The sequence below is a fragment of the Rhinolophus ferrumequinum genome, chromosome 14 (genome assembly GCF_004115265.2).
Source record: "Rhinolophus ferrumequinum isolate MPI-CBG mRhiFer1 chromosome 14, mRhiFer1_v1.p, whole genome shotgun sequence".
NCBI classification, from domain to species: Eukaryota; Metazoa; Chordata; class Mammalia; order Chiroptera; family Rhinolophidae; genus Rhinolophus; species Rhinolophus ferrumequinum.
Window position 1 is genome coordinate 22,975,844 of NC_046297.1, and position 17,661 is coordinate 22,993,504.

At 47.2% G+C, this 17,661-nt stretch overlaps 1 protein-coding gene across 5 annotated transcripts in view; it reads right to left on the minus strand.

Moving 5' to 3' along the window:
- XKR4 (XK related 4) overlaps window positions 1-11,635 on the minus strand; it is a 489,214-nt gene extending 477,579 nt beyond the window's left edge. For all 5 annotated transcript variants that reach the window (XR_004424985.1, XR_004424984.1, XR_004424983.1 and 2 more), the window contains exon 1: window positions 10,745-11,635. Coding sequence is in view for 1 of the 5 variants with exons in the window: in XM_033126487.1 (XP_032982378.1) it covers window positions 10,745-11,547 (803 nt within the window). In the remaining 4 variants the exon portion in view is untranslated. The remainder of the gene's footprint in view (window positions 1-10,744) is intronic.
- Window positions 11,636-17,661: the final 6,026 nt, after the last annotated feature.

Genomic DNA, 17,661 nt, shown 5'->3' on the forward strand with positions numbered 1-17,661 from the left:
TGCGCATATTGTAAGGAACTGGGCCATTGGAAGAATGAGTGCCCCAGCTGTCGGAAAGGAAAGCCTCGGCCTCCCCGTGGTCCCAACCCAACCAGCCTGGAGCCTTACTTCATAGGGTTAGCAGGAATCAAGTCGGACTAAAGAGGACCAGGCTCCTTCGAACTCGGCCCCCAAGAGCCTACGATTGACTTAGATGGAGGGGACCAACAGTGACTTTTATGGTAGATACTGGAGCAGAACACTTGTTAGTCACCACGCCGGTGGCACCGCTCGGGGACCGCAGAGTCACCATAATGGGAGCCACCAAGGATCAAGCTAAGAGCCGACCGTTCTGCCAGGCTCGGACTTGTAAATTAGGAGGACACACCGTGTTGCACGAGTTCCTCTACTCACCAGACTGCCCAATCCTGCTCCTGGGACGCAACCTCCTTACCAAGTTAGGGGCGCAAATCTTCTTCGAGCCATCAGGCCAAGCCACCATGTCACTGCAGCCCGTCAGAGGGACTTATTCTGTCTATCACCACCCCGAGGGAAGAAGAATGGAGACTCTACGGGACTGGCAATGTAGAACAGAACCCAGAAGCCTACAGGGCCGATTTCCCGGAGGTTTGGGCTGAAGATAACCCTCCTGGGCTAGCAAAACATAAGGCCCCAGTTTTGATGGAACTGAGAACCGGAGCTCAACTCCAACAGCTATGCCAATACCCCATCTCCAGGGAAGCTCGGGCAGGGATTCAAACACACTCCGCCCGTCTCAGAGCAGCAGAGATACTCGTAGAGTGCCAGTCACCATGGAATACTCCCCTCCTGCCGGTAAGGAAGCCTAATGGAGAATACTGGCCAGTACAATATTTGAGAGCGGTAAACCAAGCCACAGTCTCCCTATACCCCGTAGTCCCAAATCCGTATACTCTCCTCAGTCAGCTGCCCCCGGAGGCCGGATGGTTCACCTGCCTGGACCTGAAAGATGCATTTTTCTGCATTCGGTTGGCGCCCCAGAGCCAATCACTGTTTGCCTTTGAATGGACTGAACCTGATACCGGCCGGCAGCTCCAGCCGACATGGACTAGGCTCCCACAGGGCTTCAAAACTCCCCAACCCTCTTTAGGGAAGCGCTAGCCTCAGATTTAGCCACCTTCCCTTGAGAAGAATACCGCTGCACTCTATTGCAATAGGTGGATGATCGGCTTTTAGCCTGTGCCACCAAAACCGAGTGCCAAACCGTGACGCGGGCACTCCTGTCCCAGTTAGCCGAGACAGGGTATAGAGTCTCCTGGAAGAAAGCCCAGCTCTGCAGAAAACAAGTACAGTACTTGGGCTTTGTCATCTCCAAAGGACAGCGGGCCCTCAGCACCGAGCGGAAGAAAGTCATCACTTCCCTCCCTCGGCCTACCAACCAGAGAGCGCTCCATGAGTTCCTTGGGGCTGCCAGCTTCTGCCAGATCTGGATTCCTGGCTTTTCCGCAATAGCCCGGCCCTTATATGAGGCTCTAACTGGTCAAGAAAAGTCCCCCATGCTATGGACAGAAGATCAAGAACACGCCTTCCAGCAGCTCAAGAGCTCACTTGGACAGGTCCCAGCCCTCGGGTTACCTGATGCTGAGATGCCATTCCACTTATTCGTCCATGAAAGAGACAAAGTAGCCTTATGACTATTGGCCCAAACAGTTGGACCATGACTCCGTCCCATCGCCTACCTCTCAAAGAAACTAGAACCGGTAGCAGCAGGTTGGCCACCATCCTGAGGCCCTAACAGCCACTGTGATTCTCATCAAAGAGGCTGATAAGCTCACCTTAGGCCAGAGACTCATAGTTAAAGTACCCCACTCGGTCACCACCTTAATGAACAGTCAAGGACCCAGATGACTGTCGAATGCATGGCTGACACAGTATCAAGGACTACTCCTGGAAAACGCTCAGATCTCATTAGAAACTGTGCGCACCCTGAGCCAGCCACTTTCCTGCCGACTGAGGAAGGGGATCCAGAACATGACTGTATAGAAGTTATCAGCGAGGTCTACGCCACCAGACCCGACCTCCTGGACAGCCCACATCGTAACTCGGACCTTACTCTGTATACTGATGGCAGCAGCTTCCTGAGGGACGGAAAACGTCACGCGGGGTATGCGGTAACTACCTCAGATGAGGTACTCGAGGCAGGGGCACATCTATCGGGATGGTTGGCCCAACGGGCAGAACTATGGGCACTAATAAGAGCCCTTACTCTATCCGAGGGCCGAAAAGTCAACATCTACACCGACTCTCAGTATGCCTTTGCAACCGTCCATATCCATGGGGCTATATACAAAGAAAGAAGCCTTCTGACCGCGGAGGGTAAAACTATTAAAAATAAACAAGAAATCCTACAAGCCATTTGGCTTCCCCAGCAGGTTGCTGTTACCCATTGTCAGGGCCAAGAGAGAGGCAATGAGCCCTCAGCAGTCGGGAACAGGCTCGCCGACACCACGGCCAAATCAGCGGTGATGGGAAGCCCTAGTGAACTACTCTTGGTCACTAACACGACCACCACATTCCTCCCGCAGTACACAAAAGAAGAACTCAGATGGGCAAAGTCAGAAGGGGCCACCAGATTGCCACAAGGGTGGTGGCAACTGCCTGATGGAAGACTCTTCATCCCAGTCCTGCTAGGTCCTCAAGTAACCACTGAATATCACAAGTTAACACACTTAGGAAAAACTGCTCCTGAAAGCCTCCTAGCCAAAAACTTCTACATTAGCCGGCTGTCAGCTCTTTTTGCAAGTCCATCGGAGAATGCTGCCTCACTTGTGCAAAGAACAATCCAAAGTCTGGCCCTAGCCCCATCCCTGGGATTCAGAGAAGTGGTACCGCACCTTTCGAGGACCTCGAAGTCGACTTCACTGACGTGACAAACTGCCGCGGTATTGAGTACTTGCTGGTCCTGGTCTGTACCTACTCTGGGTGGGTCGAAGCCTTCCCCACTCAGACTGAGAAGAGCCGCGAAGTAGCCACGGTCCTCCTCCAGGAGATTATCCCCCGCTATGGGATTCCACTTTCTATCCACAGTGACAATGGGCCAGCTTTCATAGCAGGACTCCTCCAGACGGTAATCAGGGCCATGGGCATCAACTGGAGACTCCATACAGCATACGGTCCACAAAGCTCAGGGAAAGTTGAATGCATGAACAGTACCCTCAAGGAGACATTAGCTAAACTCCATCAGGAGACCTCCCTAGGGTGGGTGGACCTCCTACCACTAGCCGTCCTTCGGGCGCACTGCACCTCTGGCAAATCTGGGTTCTCTCCCTTCAAAATGATGTTCGGGAGGCCCGCTCCCCTGCTAACCAGCCTCTCTGGCGACATTCGCCAGCTGGGGTTCTCTAGCCTCCAAAACCAGATGGCCGTGCTAGGCAAGGTCCTCACAGATGTACGTGCTTACATTCTGGAAAGGGCCCCCATTTCTCTCGGGACCCCGGTACACCCCTTTATCCTGGGAGATCAAATCTGGGTCAAAGATTGGAAGCACAAACCCGTCTGACCCTGGTGGACAGGCCCTCCCACTGTCATGCTTGTTACTCCCACCGCCCTGAAAGTTTCAGGCATCGCTCCGTGGATCCATCACACTCGAGTTAAAAGAGCCCAGCCAGAGGATGACGCCTGGATTGTCCAATCTGACCCGGCCCATCCACTCCGTCTGACCCTCAAGAAACAGCCCGGATGAGCCTCGCCATCATCTGCCCAGCCTCCGTCTTCACTGTTATTGGACTCCTATTGTTTCTACCCTTTGCTGGTCTCGTTGCATCCGCCCACCGAGCTGGTCACCACTGGAGAAGGGACTGTTATGGTTCTACTTCCTGTTCTGGGATCTTTGCCTCCTCTCCCTAACGTGTCTTAGGCAGCAGCCATGATTTGGCTTTTTCTCATACTATCTCTTCCCCGGGGGGAAGGAATCACGACCTCCCCTTCCTGTCCCCCAGGCTGCTGGGGAAAATTCGCTGGCCATCCTACCTTCTCGTACTTTACCATCATGCCCTTGCAGTGTTACACCACAGCCTCCCTCTGCTACGATGGGTCCAAGCGCTGTTGGACGGGGAAAATCACAAGCCCTAACTGCCCAGGCACACTAGGATGACAGGCATGTTGGACCTATCTTACCCACATCGGTCACTCTGATGGGGGAGGAGTCCAGGACCTGGCCCTCGCCCAACAAATCAAAGACAAGGTCCATCAGGTTGCCAACCTCTCTTTAGGGAATCGTCCCCTTTACTGAGGTCTCAACCTAACCTCCCTGCAGAGACTAACCCGAGTCCCTGATACCTCGCTATTCACTCGGCACCTCCTGAACACCACCTATAGCTTGTGGGCGACCACCTGGCTAAACGCCCCTAACCCTGCCTCCACCCCCGCCTGCTGGATTTACCTACCCCTCGCCTGGACCAGTTATATTGGAATCCCAGTTCCCCCTGACTGGAGCCCAGACAACGATACCAGCCCAAACAATGTCACCTACACCCTCGGGCCAATAACTGACCAAATACCAGTGGCCTCCACGCCCAACTATACCTGTGTAGTTTCCCTCCATTGTGACTTCCTGGGGTAAACTACAGCCCTCCTTATGCACCCATAACCTCTCAGTTCCCTCGGGTACCCCGTACTGTGCCTTGCCTGGCATCTTTCTCCTCTGTAATGGACTTGTTTTTCACTGTGTAGATTCCAACCTCACCGATCCTTGCATCCAGATTTTCCTCACCCCGGAGGCCTAGCTGTATACCGACTCTGAGCTGGAGGCTAGGCTTACCCCGTGCTGGAAATGTGTTGCTGCAGCCCTTTTTCTACTCAGGCCTGGGGTCACTTCTGGGACTGCCGGGCTCGGATCCTCTGTCAGTTTCTATCATAGGCTCTCCCAGGAACTCTACGATGACATGGATCGAGTTGCCGATTCTCTCGCTACCCTCTAGTCCCAACTCAACAGCCTTGCAGCAGTCGCCCTACAGAACAGGCGGGCATTAGACCTACTGACTGCCAAGAAAGGAGGCACCTGTCTGCTCCTAGGAGAAGAATGCTGCTACTTTGTCAACCAGTCTGGGATCGTCACCGCTAAAGTTCGCGAACTCCGCGACCGCATCCAGAAATGCAGAGACGACCTCCATGGCTCTTGGGGACTCAATCCCAGCTCATGGTCCTCTTGGCTCCTACCCCTAGCTGGCCCACTCCTCACGATCTTCCTCCTTGCTACTGTCGGGCCATGCTTAGTCAATGCTGTCATATGTCTCATAGAGACCTCGGTCACCCATCGGGCTACAGCCCAGATCCTTGCCCTATGGAGTTATCGTCCTCTTAGCCAATATGATGATCTCTAAGTTGTTACCACTTATGATCATCAACAGGGGGGACATCATGGAGAAACTGACCTAAAATGGTTCCCTGCCACATGAAACTGACCTAAAATGGTGGCCCCAGCGGAGAGAGAAGTCCCCAGCCTAAGCCCCAGCCCACTTCCGCATAACCCCCCCCAAGCCACACCCCGAGACAATCACCAGACGACACCTACCCCTTTCCCGACTCAAGGAAGTCCCCAACCCATAAAAACCTGCTCAAAACCTTGCTAGGGGCTCAGTATTTTGGGAAAGATCCCGCTGAGCTCGCCAGCATAATAAAGCTGACCTTCCTAGCTCTCTGAGTGCTGCTTGGGTTCTTTCCGGTCCTGGTGTCTGTAACAATAGCTTACCCAATAACAGAGGCCCTCAACACTACCTCACAGGCTATCCATGGCATGAGACAAGAGTTAGGACAGGTCAGAGAAACAGTTCTCAAAAACAGAGCTGCCATAGATTATCTACTTCTCAAACATAATCAAGGATGTAAAAGTTTAAAAGGTTATGCTGTTTCAATCTCTCTGATAATTCAGTTTATTAAAGATAAAGTTAAACAAATTCATAATACAGTTTCCAATATTAAACTAAAAACAAGATTCTTTGGCCTAGATTTTTTTTTTCATAATTTATAATACAGTTTCCAGTATTAAACTAAAAACAAGATTCTTTGGCCTAGATTTTTTTTTTCCTTCCTTACTTCCTGGCTTCCTAGTTTAGCAGGACTTAAGGAAACTTTTCTCATTTTTCTTTTGTCCATTATTATAGGTATTACCTCATGCTGTTGCCTACAATACGTCTCAGCTTACAGACTACCTACTGGTTGACTATGATGGCCTACAGGACAACAACATCCTCACCTGGATTTGTTCATCTACCGGGGACCCTTAGATAGGCCTCTGGACAAGCCCTAGCTGCCGGTCTCTTTCTACGCCTCTCTTCAGCCTGAAGTAGCCACAGCGGTCATCGCCCCTATTCCCTAATGGCAGTTAGGGTTACGTCTTCAGAGCGGGGATTGAGACAGTTTAGTCAGCATGTTGTGAGGTAAACAGAGAGGTCCCTGGTGGAATAAATAAAAGGCAGCCATATCCTGAAACTCCAGTTCTTGTATGTCTCCTTCACTCCAGGACAAAGATATGAGAATACGCCTTGAGGTTAATAAATTCCTTCACTCCAGGACAAAGATATAAGAATACGCCTTGAGGTTAATAAATTATCTCATAAATCCCCTTTGGCTGGACAAAGGAACAGATCTGATAAATAAGAATGGGTTCGTTAATCCCTTTAGAGTAGGCAAACAGGACAAACTTGATACACAAATTCCATTAGAAGGCACCAGCCCCCTTCCCCAAACAGGCAAGGGAAGGTATAAAAGTAAGAACTTTTGCCTCAGTCACTGGGAAACCCGTTTGGGATCCCCTCTCGTTCAGAGAGCTGCAACTCTTTACTCTTCACTTTTAATAAACTATCCTCTTTTACAACTCCTCACCTCTCCTTGGTTGGTGCTTCCATTCTTCATTTTCACGAGACACGATCCCAGCACAAAGAACATATCCTACATCAGAGATACTGATGATTTCCTATTCGTTTATTTTAAAACTTAGATGAAATAAGGAATATAAAAATATCTGTAGATTTTTTAATTGCCATATAAAATTGTTATTATTCATTTTTGGCATTTTTAAGAATGGTATAGAACAATATTAATCAAAGTGCTTTGTGTGCCACCTCATCACAAGAGTATTTAATAGGAGTGTTCTTTAAAAAGTTACTGACAATTACACATTAGCTTATTAATGGCTTAGGCTCTGAGAAGTCCTGCTATAGAGAGATCTGTTTAACTCTGTTTAACCGATCATTTTCCCAATGTATTTGAACATGGAACACACGTTAATACCTTGTGGAATAACAAGCATGAGAAGAGCTGAAAAAGCTGATTTTTTCTCCAGGTCTTCCCTCCCCACTTCCATGACTCTCATGGCAGATATTCAGAAACAAAACCTAAACTAGTAAATACTACCCACTTTACCATGCATTGATTTATTGTTTGCAATCTGCCTATTTGATAGAAAACAACTAAATATGTACATACATATACAAGAGAAATGCAGGTCAAATTTTAAGAGTAAGTCACAAATTCTGAAGGAAGAAGACATCTAGATATAATTGATAATGTGTATGAAGACTAAAGATTGTTCTGATTGGGCATTTGTGATTCCCACTGGCTGAAATGCACTCTTAGTGACTTCTGGAATCATATGAAATGAACAAGAAAAAAATAGTTTTTCATTCATTCACAGGCACAGTTCCTTTAAAGTCATAATTGTTTTTTTCACATGGTAGCAAAAGTTCACTATTTCAAATGGCTCTTTCTTAGGATCAACTCCTATGAATTTAAAAGCTGACATTAATTTCCCATTAGTAAATTTTAATTGAAATGATTATGTATCATTGCTTTCAGCAGTTGCATTTGTAATAAATGTATAAATACATTGCATATCTTTTCCAAAATGTTTAAAATAGTAATTTTATCTATAGAAAGCTTTTAGAATCTGGCCCTTACCTAAAACAACTGGAATTTCATGGAAATACAATGAACTGTTACCAACCTGGCTAAAATCTATTTTATTGACCTTAGAAAGTAGCATGTTAAAACATGAATAATGACTTTTGAGCTTTGAACCATTCAGTACCCTTGTGTTTCTGCAACATTTGTGTACAAATGCACTGAAAAGAAAAGATAGAGAGGCAGAGGGATGCTCCTAATTTAAGGAATAATAGTGTTCTAGTACTATAATCTGGGATTAATTGCATTTCACCAGATGCATCTACTCCCCAAAGGTCCATTCAAATAATCTACACTTAGAGAAGTTGAAATAATTTAGGATGCATCTGAGTATTAAATTCCATGAACTTTCTGATCCAATTTTAATTTCCTACGTTAGGCTAACATTGTTTTGTTTTGTTTTTTAACATACTTTATAAAAATAAAATTAGGCTGAGTCTCAGATCATGCTTCCAACAAGTTACCACACCATCCCCAAAATATCTTAACCAGAATCCAGTAATAGTTAGATTAGATAATACAGATTTGGATATTAAACGCATTATTCTGAAAATGTAGACAAATAATATCTGAAATATTTCCAACAATACTTCTTCCCAGATGAACATGCATTAGCAGAATGAACTTTAAAAGTCTTTAAGGAAAACACTGTAGAAATGCTTAACAAAAGGAATCATGTGTAACCCTGTATTTCCAAAGGTTGGTTCAGTTAATGCATTTGTCAGAGAGCCTGTGGTTTTCCTTCTGCTTTCAACCTCACACTTCCATCCTTCCTCCCCTTCGATAGGCTTTCTGGATGGCCAGTTGACCCAGTGGCTGTGGTCTCACTGAGATGTGTTTAGGCCCTTTTCTTTCCTTTTCCCTTCTTTCCTTTTCTTTTCTTATTTCTCACTTTCTGCATTTTTTGTCCTGAGATAATAAACATCATTTTTTAATGGGGAAAATGTTTGATGTAGAAGGTCTAATAAAAACAACTATAATTAAAACAACATCCTCAGTTCATAGAATTTGATATCAGATTTTTCATAAAGTATCAATCTGTAGGAAACATGGATAGTTCTTCAGTTGATAGAATTGAGAAGTGTTTATTTACATAACTCTATAAATTTTAAAGGCGACTAAAAATAAGTGCTTTTCAAATCCTGCATAAAGTTTGCAAAAGTTAACAAATGCAATATTGAGCTTCATTTACCACATTATCAGATTAAAACTGCTAATCATATGCATCTTAGCCACTAACCAATTTCAGTAATTAAAACAAGCATTTGAGTTTTCCATCAAACTTGAAGGGCATCAAGCTGTAAGTCTTCACAAAAATCAACCATGGGAAATATAGTTATCACATTCAACTGGCATTTCAAAAAGTCCTTTGAGTCCAAAATATGGAGGTTTCCAACATCAGCTTTCTGACTGCATATCATATACCACTTTTCCAGAAAGTTTCTGATTAAAAATAAAAGTTTCACAATCTGAAAGATCACTGTCCATGAAAACGCTTACCCTGCTTTACAAATCAATGGTCCCAGGAAAAGTTGCAAAATAACCACACTTGCTCTTCTCAATGAAAACACTATTATTCACCATAAACAAACAAAAGAAAGTTTTTAGTTTTGTTCTACAAATTCTCTGAGTTGTTTCCACATGGGATACCTCAGCATTGTTAATGACTTACAATGTCTTCTATCACAGAAGAATAACTATAAACGAAACGGAAAAGGACACTGGCATAGCAGAATGTAGTCCCATATCAGTGCACTTGCTAGGAAGTTTCCTTATTTTACTTACACTACATACCTACTAAATCATTTTAAACCAAAAAAGCTCTGGGATGTTAGTATCTAAATGCTTTGATACAAAGAATTTGGGTAGGTATAAAATATTACTTCCAAAGCTACTGAAAACATAAAAGTCTGAGGAACACAGTCCTGACCATACTGTTTCATTATATTCCTAAATCCAGGCACTGACTGCTCAAATGAGGGTCCCTCTGCCCAACAAGTTTAGCCTTGTATTCCTGTTTGGAAGTGGAAGTGATATATGTGTAAAAAGACTTGGTAGATAAGATGACAAGTAGCAAAGCAGTCAATGAAGATGCCAAACACGATTAAAGTTTACAAGGTGCACCACCCCTTTTCCAAGGGTTCTTAGTTATATGAGAAATCAGATATGGGGATATTGCAAGGTAATCACAAAGTACACCATAAAAGTAAGTCTGGGTCCCATAAAGTGTACTCACTTATTCTTTGTAGATAGATATAAAGATATAGACATTGATATTTTCCAAAAATGACAAGCTCTGTCCCTACTAAGCTCTTTACTTGGAGGAAGGTACTTCTCTAGCAGTGATAATTAAAATGTGGGTACTTTTGAGAATCAACAACCGCCATCTAAATAGAATTAGCTGTTTTTCTCAGAGAACAAAAGAAGCCATCTAAATTGCAACATACACTTCAAATTCAACATAATAAAAAAGGATTTTTAGATGTGACAGGAATCCTCTCCTACTTACCAAAACAGTATCACTAAATATGGGAGGGGGAGGGTCACAACATATAAAGAGAGAGAAGCTAGTGAAGCAGAGTGGGAAGACAGAAGGGATGAGGCGATCAAAACCACCTTGTTGCCTTTCCCTTGTTTCTCACTTCCCTCCCACGGTAGGCTGTGATCACAAATTTTAAAAATGCAAAACAGTTTTTAAAAAATAACTGAAAGAGTGTGACTAGGGTTACTACCACAGCAACCCTAAACGATTTTCGTGCAGAAGCAAAGCAGTGGGGATGTAGTGGCAGCAGCAAATCTCCCTCTTCCCCGACCCCTGATACGGTACCTCCAGATTTGCCCGAGCTGCAAGATGTGGATGAGTGACTGCAGGAGCCAGATGCAGAAGGAGCAGGAGGCAGACCTGTGTTTGCCGCTGGCCCCGGTGGCCCCGCCGCTGTTGCTGCCAGTGTTGGTAGAGGTGATGTTGCTCTTGCTGGCGTTGGATGCTTGCCTTTGCGGCGTGGAAGGGCGAGGCTCGCCTTCCGCGGCTGCAGACCCACTAGTAACCATGGTCTTACACTCGGCTGCAGGCTGCTGGCAGCTGGAGGCGGCGGCGGTTGTGGCGCTGTCCTCGGTGCTGAAATCGTGCACAAACCAGCGGAAACTGAACACTTGCACGGAGAGGGAGCCGAGCACCACGAAGAAGAGCGTAAGCCCGAACCACCAGCGCTGGCCGCGCAAGTAGTAGTCCACGGCGAGCCAGATGTCCGTGCCCACGTCCGCGAAGTACACGGCCACGGCGGCCAAGATCCAGAGGCAGTCCCACAGCGAGTAGCGCCTCTGCTCCCTGCCCAGGCGCAGGCACAGCGCCGCGGAGCCCGCCCCGCCGCCGCCCGGGCCGCCGGAGCCCCCCGAGCCGCCGCCCGAGCCGCCGCTCCCGGCGCAGCAGCAGCAGCAGCAGCGCGAACAGCCGCCGCCGTCTGGGCAGCAGCCACCCCCAGCGGCCTCCTCGTCCTCGGCCCCCGACCCCGACGGCAAGCCCTGAGCCAATCCTTGCACTGAGCCCGAGTGGTCCGAGTTCTGCAGCGGGGTGAACGCCACGTCGCTGCTCTTCTTCATTTTCAGCCTCCCGTCTGACTTAGCGGCCATGATGCCTCCAAACCTGAGAGCCCTCCTTTATCTGACACCTTTCCCCACTGTCTCCTCCTCCCGCCACCTCCTCGCCTCGCCTCGGCTTCCCTCCCTGGCGGTGCGGTTTCCCCTCCGCCTGCTCCTGCGCCGGCTCGCCCGCCGTCCGCTGCCGCCCGCCGCCCGCCGGGCTGGGCGCTGGGCCGGGCTAGCAGCGCGCCTGGGGCCGGCAGGAGCGCCGCCTGGCTGCCTGCGCCGAGCCAAGCTGCTCGCGGCGCCCCGCGCGCACCCCTGCCCGCCGCCCGCGCTCCTGGTCTCGGCCTCGCGGCTGCTGCCCGAGCCGCCGCCGCCGCCAGCAGCAGGAGCAGCAGCGGCCGCCGCGGCACTCCTCGGACCTGCACATTCCTCTCCTCCCTTCCCGCGCGCTCCCTCCTCCCGCTTCCTCTCCTCCACCAGCTGACTCTGAGGGAGAGGATGACCTCATCCCTTCTCTTCCAGCTGCCGCCGCTCCCACCCCGGCTCGGGAGGGGCAAGGGAGGAGGAAGGCCCCGGAGGAGGGGCTGGGATCGAGAGGAGCGGCTGGTGAGGGTAGGGGGTTAGTGGTTCCCGGGGGCCAGGAAGAGCGGCCGAGGGTGTGCAGGGAGACGATCTAGGGCCCGCGCTCACGGGATTTCTGAGAACTCTGGATGGATTTGACCAACAGTGGGGGCAGAGGAGCAGGAGGGCGCGAAGAGGAGGGTTCCAGGTGTCCAGCCTTCAGAGGGGTCGAAGAATAGTGGGCACGGGCGGGTGCCGCGGCGGGGAGGGCTAGGGAAGGCCTCTTTATATTGCGTTCTGATCTGCCAGGACCTGGAGAAGAGCTGGGTGTGCAGCAGGGGCCGGCGAGGGTTGAGAGAATAGATTTAACTGGGACGCCAGGGCCCCGACTGCTGGCGGCGGCAGTGGGTGTACCCGGCCTTGGGGAGCTGGGGAGGGAGAGGGCGTGCAGGACCTGCGAAGGCGCAGAGCGGAGCGCACTGCCGGGGGCCGCGCAGACTCCGGTGGGCGGGTATGTCTTCCAGGAGCCGCGAGCCGGAGCCCTCAGGGGTAGGAGCAGACTGCCCCAAGGCTCCGGGCTTCTCCGGTAGGCCCGGCGCCCAGGCACGGGGAGGTGAGGAGGGCTCCGGGGCCCTCACGGGGCCCGGAAGCGGCCAAGCCAGGAGGAGCTGAGGGGCAGGCGGGCCCGGCGGCGGCCCTTGGCCGCATCCTCGGGCAAGTGGGAAGCAGCGCTGCATTCCGGCGGCTGCTCAGAGCGCGGCGGAAGGCGGGCCTCGACCCGCGGCCGCGGGAACCTGAGTACTGGCCGGCGGGCGGAGGGTGGAGGAGCCGGGAACTGGTGCCACCTCCCCTACTCCAAAACAAGAATTACCTTCTCTTAAAGCTATAGGAGATGCAGACTTGATGTGTGGTCCCACAGCTCCACAAAGGACGCGAATAAATTAAATCTGTGATCAGAGTGATTCACCAAATTAGATATAAAGAGAATGTAAAATATTTTGCTGCTTGAAAAGAGCAAAAAGATTCTTAAAATTTCAATACATATAAGATCCTCATCTCTCTTTTTTTTAATAAGAAAACTTAGTTTTTGATGTGCTTCACTTAACTGTTGCAATGTAAGAGTAAGTGACTCACATGTTTTAAGACCAGAGGGAAGTAAGGCAACACTTGTTACACTGACACTAAGCACCAGTTGTGATCTTCTAAATCTGGAGGCAAAACATAACACCCTCCCCCTTTCCTGTTGTAGATTCCAGGCTCAGTTTGAACTGGTGTTAAGTGCCATTCTTAATTAGTAACACAGAAATAGGAGTGCAAAAATTTTTCTGCGTGTGGAAATACCCACCCCAGACATCTTGTGCTACAGCTTATTCATAGTTTTAGCACCAACCTGGACAAAATAAAATGTGCCTCACCCCTGGATGCATTGTTCTTTATTCTTACACATTGGCGCCCTGAGCACTGTCTTATTTGGCCTTTGCCTGACACTCTTGGGCCGCAGAACCCATAAAACATTTCACAACATGTACAAATCCAGTATTTCTAGTAGAAGGAATGGCAAGTGGTGAATGAGAGTCAATGCAGTACCACCCAGCCAGGCAAAGGGTCTATTTTTAAATCTAGCTTTAAAATTGGACCCTCTTGGAGTAGGGAAAAAAAAAATTTTTTTTAAACACCCTGGTTCTATTTCCCCAAGGTCCAAATCTAAGATTCTATCTCCAAGACACTACAGCTGATCATACTTTGTGCCAAACCACTGGGGAGAGGAATGATCTCTTAGGTAACTGGGTCCTAAGGGATAGAGTGTATTCTAGGTCAAATGCAGTGCTTTAAATTGCACCAGGCTTGGACTGGCCCTGCAGAGTATCTGAGGTTCTGAAGGCTGAGCTGACCGAAGGTTCCTTTAGAGCAGGGATGTTTCTTATTCAATTGTGTCTTCTGCACCTAGCACAGCACCTGTGCAACTATTTGCTCGATAAATTGTAGTTGAATGAATGCATGAATTTATAGAGAGAACATTCCACAACAGTAAGAACATGACATTCTGTACTAATGTTCCCATGGAAACATAGGAATTATAAAACTTAGCTTGTCAGATTCTAACAAAAAAATAACTAGTAATGATTTCCTTTTTAACATTTATTCAAAACTTATTGGACTCTAAAGAATTTGTCTGAACCATCTCTGGATAGTGATGGTGGAAGTTAGTGGAAGGAGTAGACAAGCAGGAGGTCAGAGGAAGAGCATCCAGGCTCTGCTACTTGCTGGCCCCACCACTATCTGGGAAAATTGCTGAATACACAGGATTAATATGAGGATTAAATAAAATAATGCATATTACTGGGCTTTGTACACAATGTTGTTCTCAAGCGTCTCTAATCCCATAAGCTGTTATTCACATCTCAGGATACGGATTTTAATATCACCTGTTCTATCACAAACACTGCACCTAACATAATAGCTAAGAGCTCAGAGTTTAGACTCAGACAGTGGTGTCGTTAGGCATGTTATTTAACCTTTCTGGCCCTCATGTTTATCATTTGTAAAATAAGAACGATAACAATCTCTGGCACCTGATATTGTTGCCAGGAATAAATAAAATGAGGCATGTAAACGGCTTGACACCATGTCCAGCACATTCAAACACTAGATACATAACATCTGTTAATATTCTTCATGTTTCTTCCACCCCCTCATGTTTTCTGATTTAGCTCTAAAACTTTATGTTCAGCTAGTCCACTCTCCCTAAAATGAGATTTCTTCAAAACACAGTCCTTGGAACCCCTGCATCAGAATCAGTTGTTTTTTAATACAGATTCCTGGCCTATCAGTACTGTGATCTTGCCTTCAATGACAGTGTCTTCTGTCTTATCTCAGAGATTCATTCCTATCGTCATAACCCAAACCATATCCTTATTAGACAGCTTCATAATCTCAATTTCAAGAATCCCACTGTCTGATTAACCCCTCCTAAATAGTTAGCTCACTCCTTCAAGTACTGTTGGACTCAATTCTACCTCATTTTCATGTACCTTAACCCCCTTCTTGCCCTCACCTTTGTCTTTACACAGCTTCAATTCCATCTTGTGCCACCATTAACAGGCTGTCAAACACATCTTCTTCTCTGTTGTCCCTCTTACTTAAAAAAATATATCAATCTGTTTAAACCCTGCTTCTCACCAACCTCAAGTCTGACCCTGTGCAACTGGTTGTGGCTGGAGACAGGTGAGGCTATGCTGACTGTGCTCCTTTTAGGTCCGTAACCATAAACCCAAAGTGCAGCCTAGGGATGCTAAGCAACCATACCTCATCTTCCTAGGCCATTTGCTTTTCTACTCTTCTAAATTATCATTCTTTTCTTATCTTCCCTTCTCAAACTTTAAACACCTCCTTCTCCATCGTTACTGTCAGGTAATGACTCTGCTTCCAATTTCATTGAGAAAAATGAAGCAATCAGAACAGACCCCGCGAAGCTCTCAGCACCCTTTCTGCCCACCTGCACTTGTATTCTCATACCTGGCCTCCTGCCTCTATAAGGGGATTCTACTTGTTCAGCAGCTCCCGTTCCCTCTCACTGCTCAAGAGCACAACTCAACACTAATTTACACAATCACCAATTTGCCATCTCTGCTGGATTATCCCAAGGTGCCTACAAACATGCTCCTATTTATCCACTATTTAAAAAAACAAGATGAAACAAAACTTCATTTGGTTTCATTTCCCTTTGTAGCCACCACTGCATTCCTCTGAAACCTTTTAAAACAAAATTCCTCCAGAGTTGCCTAATCTGGCTTTCTTCAATTCCTGTTCTTCTATCCTCTTGAAGGCTCTCAAATAAACCAAATACTGCTCCACTGAAACTGCTCTTACAAGTCTGCAGCCATTTATCTCCACTTTACTAAACAACTCAGTTCTCATCTTATTTGAACCTTAAAAGGTTTAGCAGCATTTTACTTAGTTGATCGCTCCCTGCTCATTGAAACACGTTCTTCACTTGGCTTTACTACAGTACTCACTCTTTGTTCTTCCCCTGTCTCAAAGCCTGCTTCTTTGCTAATTCTGGGTAACTTGCTAATTCTTTCTTGTTCCCTCTATCTTTAAATAAGCTCAGTCCTCAAATCTTTTCTTATGTACTCTCGCTTCCTCAATAATTTCATCAAATCTTATTGTTTTAAAACACCACCTATATGCTGATGACTCCTATATTTATTTCTTCAGGCTGGATATTTCCCCTGAACCCCAGAATATACCCAACTGCTTTCTCAACATCTATACATGGAAGCCTAATAGATATGTCAAATTTAAATAGTCTGAAACTGAACTTTAGATCTCCCACCACTACCACCCCCAAATCTGGTCTTCCTTCTCAATTCAGTTAATGGCAACCTTATCATTTTAGTTTGTCAAGCCAAAAAAAGAAAAAGTGGAGTTATCCTTGACCACTTCTTTCTCTGAGATTCCACATCTAATCCAACAGAAAATACTTTTGGCTCTACCTTCAAATTCTGTTTTTGTCTGACCATTTTTTTATACTGCCTTCCCTGATACCACCCTGATTTGATTCACAATGATATAGTACCTGGATTCTTGCCTCCGTACTGGTCTTCCTGTTTTCACCCTTTCTCTCCTATAGTCAACATGTCGATCAGGGTGATCCTTTAGGAAAGGAAGCCTGAGCATGCTATTCATCTACTCACATCAGGACTTGATATGTAATTTGTGAGACCCATTTTGTACATTATCAGTACAAAATGATAGTGCAGGACCCCGGCAGGGGCAGGAAAGCCAATCTCTTTTCCCATGAATATCTGTCCCAACCCATAGTGGACAAGCAATCCCTAATAGATTGCAGCCTTCACACTGGGACATGCTGGATCCTGAGTGGGTGAGGGCCTTGCTGAATACACCTGGTGCTGCCAGACCAAGAAGGGGAGGACCACCACGTTATCTTACCCTGAAATACCATGGGGCATATGCTTGACCCTAACATTCCTCACGTCTGTGCCCAGCCCTTCACTGGGGGTGGAGGGCAACAGTGAAAATGGGTGAAAGTGTGAACAAGAAGGCCAGGCAGGGCTGGAGCACCAGGAGGTGGCGAGTGGGTAGCACAGAATTCATCTTAAGGAGGCAGGGAGGTGGGAAGCAGGACCACTTGTGAGCTGAAGTTCCAAGTCCTTGGCACATGCTCCATTGTCCCATTGGACTTCACTTATAAAACACAAATGCAAAGATTAAAAGATGGCAACTGTAGCACATTAAAGTTTGAGGCCCTTCTAAGCATGAAGCTCTGTGTACCTGAACAGGTCACACACCCATGAAACTAGCCCTGACTCATATTTGTCAAATAGCTTATCTTACACCGTGTAATAAGGAAAGTTTCCATATTGACATGCAAGACCCTATATAATCTGATTCCCAGGCACCTAGTTTTCTTCTAACCCTGTTTCCTACTATTCTCCCACTTCCCCCTTGCATTCCAGGTACACTGTCTCCTTATGATTTCTCAAACACACCAGGAAGTTACAGCCCAGGGTCTTTGCATGTACTATTCTTTCTTTCTGGGATGCTCTTCTCCATGTATCCATAAGGCTTGTTTCA